General features: G+C 34.3%; 1 protein-coding gene across 3 annotated transcripts; it reads right to left on the bottom strand.

The window, feature by feature from the left end:
- Nucleotides 1–218: 218 nt before the first annotated feature.
- On the bottom strand, nucleotides 219–11,519 carry LOC128207263 (uncharacterized). 3 transcript variants are annotated; one of them, XM_052910090.1, is made up of 7 exons: nucleotides 11,274–11,519; nucleotides 9,025–9,103; nucleotides 2,939–3,004; nucleotides 2,648–2,713; nucleotides 2,018–2,083; nucleotides 1,727–1,792; nucleotides 219–884 (listed from the first exon to the last, which is right to left on the bottom strand). In XM_052910090.1, the coding sequence occupies exons 2-7, from the start codon at nucleotides 9,098–9,100 to the stop codon at nucleotides 859–861; spliced, it is 366 nt and encodes a 121-aa protein (XP_052766050.1). In that variant the 5' UTR covers nucleotides 9,101–9,103; nucleotides 11,274–11,519; the 3' UTR covers nucleotides 219–858. The 3 variants fall into 3 exon arrangements, with proteins under 3 accessions (XP_052766050.1, XP_052766049.1, XP_052766051.1); XM_052910089.1 differs by having other exon boundaries at nucleotides 9,001–9,103; XM_052910091.1 differs by lacking the exon at nucleotides 2,018–2,083 and having other exon boundaries at nucleotides 9,001–9,103.
- Nucleotides 11,520–13,072: the final 1,553 nt, after the last annotated feature.

The following is a 13,072-nucleotide window of genomic DNA, read 5'->3' on the forward strand; positions in this document are numbered from 1 at the left end:
CTCAATTAGATCTATGTACATATGAAGTTTCAAGTTGATACCACTAATAGTTTAGGAGATATACCCCGGACAAGCGAAAATGGGACGCGAACGCCGCCGCCGACAAAAGTAACCCCTATATGTCGTCTTTTCAGGCGACACAAAAATGAAAATTACACTTGTGAAATATAACTTTGGTGCTTACTCGTTGATTTTTTTACAAAAGTGAACTGAAAAAACAAACATTTATCCTTTATTTCTACATCATGATACATGTAATTCATCAAACCAAATATTACAGTGACTAGTGCAGATAATTGCATATAAAAATATAAAAAAAGAAATTTCAACTACATTACACCTTGGTCAAATAAACGATACATTATTATTATTTAGTTGACATATGATTAAAAATGCCTATTTTAAGAATATGTTCATTTATTTAAGTACATGCCATTTTCACATTACACACCCAAAATAAAAATGATTAGATGATGTCATTTTATTTGACTACTCTTTCTATATATTCACATATGTTTCATGATCAATACTTAGAGTTATACATCTGTGTTGTAAGATATGGTGTTTGCTACACAAAAATCTCAAAAGCTGAATTTTGAAATATGCGGCCTAGACACTTCACATAAAGACTGATTCCTTACTTTAACAAAACCATGACACAAACCACAACACTGGTGATAATTATTCAGCGTTGCTGTAGCTGTCAATCCTGTTTACCACTGTCAAAGACCTTCTATGTAAACATTTGTTTTGCTTGATAACAGTCTCTTAATCCAACTTGGAATGGCGTTTCTGTAACCTGAAGCACTTCTGTATACCAGTTTCCACAGCTGGGGTTTGGCTTCAAGGTGTTCTTTGTCACTTCCTTGGATGGTGCTTAACTCCTTTAAAAATATATAAAATATTTGTATAAATGCTACATAAAACATTATGAATTTCAAACTAATTTGGGACTTGATATCGTCCGCCGATAGCTGGTTGGAGAACAAAGAAGTGATAGCAGCATTGTTGGAGAACAGAAGAAACGGTGACCATAACGTTTTCAGCATCTGAAATCTGTCATAGATGTGCAATGCTTGAGAAAGATTATTAGTAGTTATTTTAAATCATATCTATCACGACAAAGTCATAATCAGAAAATCCCCACACAAGGATATATTTTTATTTTTGACAATTGAATGCAAGACCTTGATCTAAATATATGTATTAACTAATTGAAAAAAACACTTAATGAAAAATGTCTCTTGGACCATACCAGGTGCCTGAGTCGGAGTGAAGTTGAATGTCTCTAAGTCAAAGAAAGGATATATGTTCAATTGTGCTCATTTTAATGTTTTATTTTTATACAAAAGCAATGAAATTATTTCTGACATTCATATGATCATAACTGTCCTCATCTAACGGATAATTCCCATGAACCTCATTAGTGCTTCTTGGGTCAATGGCCAATTTGACATAGGGCATTTATGATTGAATCAATGGTCCTGAAATGAACTTTCACATATTTATAATATATATATATTTACATTTAAAGTACTATATTAAATTGTGAATCCTATAAAAATATAAATATGTGATAATGCAATGCTAAATTAAGGTTGTGTGTGGAAAAATGCCCACATCTTATCTGCAATAAATGGTCAAGAAAGTTTCTAATGTCACCAAGCTATCCTATGTAAATATATACATATTACACCTATTAAAGAGTCCACAATCACAAACTTACCAATGTTTGAACTCGGGGCAATGTCCTCATAATAATGGGCTGGACCATTGTGAACATCAGAGTTGCCTGAAGTTAAACAAACACATCACATAATTCAGTAATAATGCAGTTGAGAAACATCTGATAAAAAAAACTCCCACTGAAGGCAATTGAAGACACACAGTGTTAACTGACAGGCAACTGAGGACAGTGTGTGAGAAAAGGCAAGCTACTGAGATACAACATGTACTATGAAACATTAGGGCTATAGTAATGTTAAGACACATTAAGAGTCTGCAATCACAAACTTACCAATGTTTGAACTTGGGGCAATGTCCTCATAATAATGAGCTGGACCATTGTGAACATCAGAGTTGCCTGAAGTTAAACAAACACATCACATAATTCAGTAATGATGCAGTTAAGAAACATCTGGTATAATTAAAATCTCCCACTGAAGGAAATTGAAGACACAGCCGGGCTTCCATTTAAGGAAGTTTGGAAGTATCTTACTCCCTTGAAATGGGTTAAAACTTCCAAACTTAATTCCTTGGAAGTACAAAAACTTCCATAATTTTGAAGAAACTTCCAAAGTAAAAAGTTTGAAAGTTCAAAATATCAAAACCTGGTGTCAATATTACTTTTATGCTCAAAATTTCAATCAGTCTTGGAGAAAAATGAGTAATTATAACACAAATCTGTGAATTTGGCAAGATATAGCTTCAAAATTATGTGATTTTAACATACTATTTAAAAAAATACTGGAAAAGAAGAAATTGTACTCAGGGAAACTTAAACCATTAAATTATAGTAAAAATCTTCCAATATTGATGGTCAGGAAATTCTTACTTCCAGTTTTAAATTCTTAATGGAAGCCCTTAATGAAACATAAGGGCTGTACTATTGTAAAGGGACATTAAGAGTCCACAATCACAAACTTACCAATGTTTGAACTCGGGGCAATGTCCTCATAATAATGGGCTGGACCATTGTGAACATCAGAGTTGCCTGAAGTTAAACAAACACATCACATAATTCAGTAATAATGCAGTTGAGAAACATCTGATAAAAAAAACTCCCACTGAAGGCAATTGAAGACACACAGTGTTAACTGACAGGCAACTGAGGACAGTGTGTGAGAAAAGGCAAGCTACTGAGATACAACATGTACTATGAAACATTAGGGCTATAGTAATGTTAAGACACATTAAGAGTCTGCAATCACAAACTTACCAATGTTTGAACTTGGGGCAATGTCCTCATAATAATGAGCTGGACCATTGTGAACATCCGAGTTGCCTGAAATAAACAAACACATCACATAATTCAGTAATAATGCAGTTGAGAAAAATCTCCCTTTTAGATACAGCATTCCCAGGTAAAACAGTGTGTAACGACAGGCAAATGAGGGCAGGGTCTTAGAAAACAAGAAATATCATTACCAAAAATAAACAACATAGATAAAATTGTATTCTTTTATTTATCTAAAAACTATACTTAGATTCACTTCCAGCAGACATTTTATTGATTTTAAAAGTAATGTTATTAATTTGGTTATTGTTTTTTATTGTTCATTTAAAGCTGCACTCTCACAGATTGAACGTTTTGACAACATTTTTATTTTTTGTCTTGGAACCAACCAATTGTTGCGAAAATCCATGGAAACCATTTATATAAGACTGCTGACAAAAAAAAGGTCGCAGATTTTTACATTTAAGTAAAAAAAAATGATGTTTTGTGCATTTTTCTTAAACAGTTAGTAATGGTTTAGGCCATAAAACATTAATTTCGAACGGAAATATGAAAATCCACCATCTGATTTTTTGTCAGCAATCTTAAATCATTAGTTTGCAGACAGTTATGCACAAATTTGGCCTTTCCGAGACAAAAAATAAAAAAAAGCTGTAAAAATGGTATATCTGTGAGAGTGCAGCTTTAACAAACCCGCCGCTCAAAAAAAGCAACTTCAGAAAAAAAATGAAATTGGAAATCCCAAACTTTTTTAATCCCTCCGCCCCAAATATAACCCGTCGATTAAAATAATATGTCATGGAAAAAAGACAACTTCTTCCACATTCAGCTTTTCATCGTTTCTATAGCCAGTCTATAAGTCATCCAATTGTAAGCCCTGACAACAATGCTCGAGAAACTGGCGGACTGGTTTTAGTTAAGCTATTTCTCGGACAGCAAAACAGTAAATTCATTTATTAAAATAAATGAAAGTGATACGTTCTCCGATATTTTTAACACAAGCATTCCCTCTTATACAATCGTAAGGCTGTACGTGGATATCGAACGGCTGAAAATGCAAGTAAACATGAAGAGGAGATCGCCATACCTAAAGACAGGCTCCATGTTGAAACAATTTGGGGAAAAATTCATTGTCATAGAGGTTTTGTCAAAAATTGAGAAAGAAATCATGCCACCTACAATGACTGTACATGCATTTGATATAATGATGTCCACGACAAAGAAATTCCCAAGGCTAATAGTTAACTGGTTTTACCTGACCTCAGGGAAATAGTTTTGATTATTAATCAACACAACATTCAGTTAATTTTAATAGTCGACACATGTAAAGATTAAATAATTAGAAAACCATCCAGGAAGTGACTGACGTGTGAAATAGTTGTAGTGTTTAATAAAAGAACTTGTGTAAAGATTCAATGCTGTGAACACCATCCACAGAGTCAGTAACTGTTGTGTGCAATTGTTTCAGTTAATTTTTAACAAAAAAATGTTTTTGAAGATTCAGTGATGAGAACAGTATCCAGTCAGTATAAACTATCATGTTATGATTGAAATGGAACTGACTTATGTTTAATATAAAAAATGTGTTATGATTGTGAACAGTGTTATGATTGGGAACAGTGTTATGATTGTGAACAGTATCTAGTCAGTATTACCAGTCATGTTATAATTATAATGGAACTTATTTGATTAAAATAAATTTTTTGTTAAATTGTGAACAGTACCTAGTCAGTTTTAACTATCAAGTGATCAATTATAAAAAAAATAATAGTAGTGATCAATATAGAACTGCTGTAAAGATTTAATGATGTGAACACCATTTAGGCAGTATTTGTTTAGTGATTGGAAGAATTTTTTTTTAATATAGCACTGTTGGTAAAATTCAAGACTATTTGGTGTGTTAAGTATTAAATTCAAGAGATTAATAATAAGCTTATTAAACAAGAGGGCCAAATGGCCCTAAATCGCTCACCTGTCATATATTGCACATTCTTCAATGTATATACAAATATTGAAAACCTAAGCCTATGAACACGGGGCGTGGCCAATTTTGACCCCAGGGCTAAAGTTTGAACAATCTTAATAGTCAGGTCCGATAAACGATGCTTCATACCAAATATATAAGGCCTTCGCCTTTTGGTTTCGGAGAAGAAGATTTTTTAAGTTTTCATCATATACATATATTATTTGACCCCAGAGCCAAAGATTGAACAATATTGGTACAAGTCAACTAGATGATATATCATGCCAAATATCTAAGGTCTTGTCACTACTTGATTTTACGTGTGTATCTATATATGTATATTTGTTATTAATTGTTGTATGTGGCCCATATTGAAAATTGGTATGTGTACTAAATATGTTATGCAGTTTAAATTAAGACGTTACTTTTTTTTGTGATTTCGGAGAAGGTTTTTTTAAGTTTTCACTATAACACATATAGAGAAAACCCATCAGCCCCGGGGTGTGGCCAATTTTGACCCCAGGGCCATAATTTGAACAAACTTTGTAGAGGTCCACTAGACGATGAATCATGCCAAATATCTAAGCTCTAAGCAACGTTCATAGTTCAGAGGAGATGATTTTTGAAGTTTTCACTATAAACATATAGAGAATACCCATGACCCCCCGGGGCGGGGCCAATTTTGACCCCAGGGCCATAATTTGAACAAACTTTGTAGAGGTCCACTAGACGATGAATCATGCCAAATATCTAAGCTCTAGGCCAAGTAAGTTCAGAGGTGAAGATTTTTTAAGTTTTCACTATAAACATATAGAGAAAACCCATGACCCCCCGAGGCGGGGACAATTTTGACCCTAGGGCCATAATTTGAACAAACTTTGTAGAGGTCCACTAGACGATGAATCTTGCCAAATATCTAAGCTCTAGACCAAGTAAGTTCACAGGAGAAGATTTTTTAAGGTTTTCACTATAAACATAAAAAGAAAACCCATGACCCCCCGGGGCGGGGCCAATTTTGACCCCAGGGCCATAATTTGAATAATCTTTGTAAAGGTCCACTAGACGATGAATCATGCCAAATATCTAAGCTCTAGTCCAAGTAAGTTCAGAGGAGAAGATTTTTTAAGTTTTCACTATAAACATATAGAGAAAACCCATGACCCCCTGGGGCGGGGACAATTTTGACCCCAAGGCCATAATTTGAACAATCTTTGTAAAGGTCCACTAGACGATGAATCATGCCAAATATCTAAGCTCTAGTAAGTTAAGAGGAGAAGATTTTTGAAGTTTTAACTATAAACATATCAAGTATACCCATGACCCCCCGGGGCGGGGCCAATTTAGACCCCAAGGCCATAATTTGAACAATCTTTGTAGAGGTCCACTAGACGATGAATCATGCCAAATATATAAGCTCTAGGCCAAGTAAGTTCAGAGGAGAAGATTTTTTAAGGTTTTCACTATAAATATATAAAGAAAACAAATGACCCACCGGGGCGGTGCCAATTTTGACCCCAGGGCCATAATTTGAACAAACTTTGTAGAGGTCCACTAGACGTTAAATCATGCCAAATATCTAAGCTCTAGGCCAAGTAATTTCAGAGGAGAAGATTTTTTTAAGTTTTCACTATAAACATATAGAGAAAACACATGACCCCCCGGGGCGGGCCAATTTTGACCCCAAGGCCATAATTTGAACAAACTTTGTAGAGGTCCACTAGACAATGAATCATGCCAAATATCTAAGCTCTAGGCAAAGTAAGTTCAGAGGAAAAGATTTTTTAAGTTTTCACTATAAACATATAGAGAAAACCCATGACCCCCAGGGGCGGGGCCAATTTTGACCCAAGGGCCATAATTTGAACAATCTTTGTAGAGGACCATTTGGTGATCCTACCTTCCATATATCAACGGCCTAAGCCTTGTGGTTTGGGAGAAGAAGATTTTTAAAGTTTTTCCTTTTGGTTGCCATGGCAACCCGAGTTCTGCATGGAATTGAATTCTTTGAACAACTTTGTTAGAAGACCACCCAAGGACCATCCCTGTGAAGTTTTATTAATATTGGCCAAGCGGTTAAGGAGGAGATGTCTTTTAAGTAAATTGTTGACGGACGACGCACGACGGATGCCGGACAAAAGGCGATCACAAAAGCTCACCTTGTCACAAAGTGACAGGTGAGCTAAAAATGCATCCTACCAAAATATATAACAAGATTTCGACATTTAAAAATGAAAGGCCTTTGTCCAAATATGTCACAACTGTGAATCTGTTCACCTTATATATTAAAGTGTGTAAGCCAAGTTGATTAGAACTTGGAATTGTGTGTGCATGAAGTGGTTTAAAAACAACTGTTTTAACTTTTGTCCTGTCCCTAAAATCAGTCCATCATGTTATTCCTACATAAAAATATACACAAACATTCACAGCATTAAAATAGATGATAATTCAATTTTAACCGGTTAAAATAATGTTGGATTAAGGGTGCTTGTATAACAAATATTTGCTCAAATATCCTCTTTGGAGACCACTAATGGACACTTAATGACATATTTGTTGTTGCGTGATTGGTTGATTGACATGATCACTAGATTTTATCAATGTATTGTTAAAAGGTCAAACTATCCATCACATTTGGATAAGTCCTGGTGGCGTAGTGGTGAAAGCATTGGGTTTCTATTTTTTTCCTCACTTAACAGGCATGGGTTCGCACCTAACTTTATAAAAGTAAAATACTTTTTTTATACAATAATTATACACTATATATATATTTTTCTGCAATTTGGATATCATAGAGTAAAATTATAATAAATAAGTGTTTGCATATGCATTACCAGAAAAACAATTTTTGGTCCAAAAACACGAGTGAGTCCCTTAAAAATGCAAGAAAATATAAACATATTTAACATCTAACATTAACAACATACAAATTTCACATTTTACCCTGGTCATTCTCCTAAAAAAAGAGGATTAATGCACCAGTCCATTGTAACCACAGCCCCCTAGCTCCGGGAAATAGAGGGGATTTTGACTTTCGGTCAAGCCAATCCTGGGTAAAATCACCAGCCTGCTGGGACAAACTGCTGGTAAAATCCCTGCAAAAATGGCCCCGGACCCCAGGATAACTAAGTAAGGCCCATTCTCCGCTATTTTCCCCCAAAACAAAACCACTGCATTCACTCGACACTGCGGGTCCACCTAAAAGGTAAAAACACGGCCCATTTCCCCGCTTTCCCTTGTATACTCCCGGACCTGGGGGGAACTTTGGCCCTGAGGGGGAGGGGGGGCATGGTTTCAATTGACTGGTGCTGCATAAATCATGCTTAGTTTTTATATAGATCTGCAAACGTTTTCACTGCTACTGTTATAAATTGTCCCCCAAAGATAAATGACTTCAGAAAGAATAGCTTTTACAGGTGTAAGCGACACACACTTCAAAACATGCCAATATTTGCTAATTTCAGGTCCTCAGGGATGATAACAGAGCCAAGTTGCCAATCCTGAAAATGTCTGCGTGGGGTTCAGGGGGCCGCTCAAGGCCCCCGATGGGTCCAGGGCAAAGCCCTGGTGGGGGGACATGGGGGCAAAGCCCCCCGAAGCTTTCCGTATTTCAGGGATTCTAATACCCTTTTTTGCCTTAGAATAGTGTTCAAGGAGTACATCTTTCGGTTTGGTAGATAAAATTATGTTCAACAGGAGACATCCACAATCAGAACAATTATCAGGAATCTTAGTAGTGAAGTTTAACACAGTTGTCTTTAAACAAAGTTAAATTTACTCTTTTTTTACCTGAAGTCACAGGCATTAGACATGTACCTGACATTTTGGTTCAGTTGTCCACTTCCCATAAAACTCAACTGGCTATGATCAAATGCCTGTGTATGAACAGTCTACACTGTGGGATGTTTGATTTATAATAATGAACAACATATCAATTATCATGCTTGCAAATGTTTATTGTAAAAGTGTTATTTATTCAATTTTTATGTATCACAAGAGTATTTATTCAATTTTCTGCATATTTGATGAGAATATAATGTTGTTAATTATTATATATATTATTACAAGTAATATCCAAAAATACCTGCACAAATTGCAATGTCCATACTTAGGTTGTTAGGTTTGGATATATGACACATCTGTTCTGTCCTCTGCATCTTCTTTGGGCTGCCATTACGCTTCATCACCTGGCAAATATCAACAGCAAACTTTATTTCTGTTTCTAAAGTATGGAAATGTAATGAGATCTTCAAACCTGAGGGCCAGTTCTGTTTGTCGAGTTTTAGTAGGACCGAGAATTCTGCAACACATTTTTGCGATGTGAATTATGTCATTAATATTTCGCAATGTGGTGATTTGTAAGCGATGCTCCAGAGTCATTTCCCACATAGAAATAAAAGCTTGATGAGGAAAGGCTTTTAAAAGACTGTAGAGTGATTCTTTGTTTATTTTAAAACAATAAATTAAAATTGTTTTTTGCGAAAGGGTCACCAATTTTTTGGAGTAGGTGATCCTGTGGGTCAACTGATAAAAATATTTGTGTAGCGCCCTGCATTTATTCATCGGAATCAGAAAATACCATTTTGGTAGGATGTATATTAGGTGAGCCAATATAGAAAAATATGGCAAGATTTGAAAAATTCATTGATTATAAAATCAAAAATAAGCATGTTGATGAATTTAATAGAAAAAAGCATCATCATTTTGAATTTGTATTACAGAAAATGAATGGATATAAAGAGATATGTCCTGAGTGAAGTGAATAAGTGATACAGAAAACCTAAGGTCCTAATTACCATTAAATACTGGAGATTCCCTTTTAAAACTGTCTGTGCATCCTTGGGACTCCTCAAGATTCACTTAATTATTGTGAAGGGCCCTCAGTTGTATGATTCCTGGATTTTTAGTGATGTTTTGTTTAAACATCATTAAAAAAACATGGACAGCATATTATGCACCAGTCAACTGCAACCCCCCCCCCCCCCCACCCTGTCCTGGGAAAAGAGGGGACTTTGACATTCAGTCCAGCAAATCCTGGGTAGAATCTGGGCCCTGAGAGAACAATTGCTAATGCCCATGCTCCCACACCCAAGGTATATATGAGGTAAGGCCCATCTCCCAAATATACCCCCAGACTAGTCTAAAATAATAGACGTGTTATAAGGGTTTCTTCTAATCCCTAACATCTAAACGGGTTTGTGCAAAAACAGGGGGTTTTTGAAAATTTTGAAATTGTATTTAGAGAAGTATTTCATGTTTGAAATAGATAATAAAGGTTTATATTCATTTTTTACCATGTAAGTGCAAAGATATTTTGCTCAAAACAAGCATTACATGCATTTAAACCCAGGATGTACCTTTCCAATAAAATGAAACATGACTGACACAGACAACAATTATGCAAATCCTAACAACTCGGCCATCTCCGGCACGCTTCGAGATATACCTCATAAATACAATCGTAACAACTCGGCATCCCCCGAGGTGTTCCAATTGTTGTAAAACTGTGAACCCAGCCTTGCAGGTGCCCTTCATGTATATATATTGTTATGTTTTGACGGTATGAAATGAAAAAAAACACAGCACTCATAATTATTCGTTGGATATTTTTTTTTGGTGTACGGAACTAATACGAAATAACATTATCTGGTAATATTTATTGTTTATATGATATTTTATTGACGCAATATGCTTTAACCAGGAAACATGATCGGAATAACTACCCACTTTTGGTACAAAACAATTTGTACGTGAAGGATTAGCCATATCAAATCGTAAAAAAATCTGTCAACATACAATTATTTGGATTATCCCCTAGTCATTCTAAAATGACTAGACTATCCCCCAGACCTGGTAGGGCGTGGTTACAATTAGTTGGTGAATTAGAACGGCTATTTTAATGTCATAGAAAAATTGTTGTTGTTTTTAGTTAACCTGGTCAAAATGCTAATTTGGCGAACCATATACTATAGTTTCATAAAGAATCCAATTACATTTTAACCTCAAGCACCTGTGATTTTAACAAACAATTATTGTACCCAACTGGTCATACATTACTGTACAGTACTGTTACTATACATCATTAACATGTGAATCTTAAAAGCAGAATGTTAAGTTTACATCTTTAAAATGTTGAAGACATTACAGAAATCGCAGTCCTAAAATTTCCTAGTAATTTTTTACAAGAATGGTCGCGAAAATACATGACATATATTATTTATCACGAATATTTAAAAATCCATTGCTTACATAATCATTATTGTACTGTTTTCGTATTAACTGCGACATAATCACACATGATTTGAATGAATAGATACAACTTATAACACAGGATATACGTAAATCAACATTGCTTACGGTTCTGTCTGGTGTTGACCGTCAAATGAGGCATCGAGTGCGAAACACAAAATATGGCGAATTTCGTAATCGACACACTCGACCGACACACTCGACCTTGACACCTCCGACTAAGGCCCACTATTTTTTTATTATTTATTTTTATGTTTTAGCCCAAAACGAGTATTTTAAGAGTAATTTATTTTTTTGTCAAATGAGGACGTTCTCACTTGACCGAAATGTCCTCAGTCGCTGCTGTTATTTCTAATAAATGTCTTCAATTGACGGTCTGTACACACGCGCGCACACACACACACACACACAAACACACACGCACACACACACACAAACCCCGCAAGTATATCACATATTGTCAATGTAAGTTATATATTGAATTATTATTCCAGTAAAACATAATTTATTTGTAATGTAGTTTCATTAGAAAACGTTCCACAACTGTCCAATTTAAGTCCAGTCTAAGGCTATTTTTAAACCCTGATACTGTTGGAATTATGTTTTTTTTTCTTTTACAGAGAAAAGTGAATCTTTTCACTTCAAGGAACAATAAGTCAAAACTGAAATTATAATTTCCAGATCCTACCAAAACAAACATACTGTCTATGACAAATTTCGGATTAATGGATTTTTTTTTGTGTAAAATATGCTGTAGCACAGGCTGTATTTTATTACAATCCCAAAAAAAAGATGAAGCAAAGTTTCCTCACAACGTCCACAAAAAGAACATAGATTAGCATTAATTAATTTCATTTTATAAAGCAACGATTTTGTTGGTAGTATTCTGTGAGTTTATCTAGTTTGAAGACATTGAATGTAAGAGTCTCTTGTGCAATAGAATACATAACTTTCCATTTTAAATTGGTATTTTCATATAACAATATCCATTTTTGTTGACTAGTTGGTATATCAGTGTTTTAAATAAATGTTTTTTATAGAAAACTATTAAGGTCTTATTTTACCAAAATAGGATATAAATCACAATTGATACATGGATTACTACAAAAAGCAAAATCAATGTCTCTTAAGACAATGTTCGTTTTTTTTTATATATGAATCTATTGCAGATTTTAGTCCATTAAAATGTTAAAAAAATATTTTTTTGCCAATCATCAGTTCTAAAGCACTCAGACCATACATTTTACCGTTAAAATCAAATAAGTCTTTGGCATAGTGTAATCCCTTATTAAATAAGGCATTCATAAATACATAATTTCCATTTTTAAAGTAATGGTTCTAGAATAAAGGCATATGCAAAAATTGTTTTACTTTGTCAATACGTAATTTTTCTATATATAGCATATATGCTTTGATTACATCTTTCCAAAAGATATTTGACAATTTTTGACAAATATTTTCACAAAACATTTTTCCACACTTAAACATCTTAACCACATCAAATAAGCTAGCCATCACTTTGAAACATTTGCTATCACTATGTACCATATAGTTTTTAAGCCATTTTACCTTTAAACTATACATATAACTTGCAACATCTATCATATTATCCCACCCTCTTTTACAAATACTGTACTTTTTATTTTAGGTTTTCCATCCCAAACAAACTCAGATAATAAATCATTTCGTTGTTTCATAAAAACATTTGATGGATTGGGAAGACTAATAAATAAATGTGTGAATAGTGGTAATAAAACAGACTTTACGACAGTAAGTCTCCCTTTAGGTGTTAGTTTTCTTCTTTTCCAATAGCTAATGCTATGTTTTACTTTTAACAGTTTCTCATCAAAGTTTAGTTCACACATTTTATTAAGATCTACATTAAAATGTACGCCAAGGAATTTAAA

Source organism: Mya arenaria, chromosome 11, assembly GCF_026914265.1.
Source record: "Mya arenaria isolate MELC-2E11 chromosome 11, ASM2691426v1".
NCBI classification, from domain to species: domain Eukaryota; kingdom Metazoa; phylum Mollusca; class Bivalvia; order Myida; family Myidae; genus Mya; species Mya arenaria.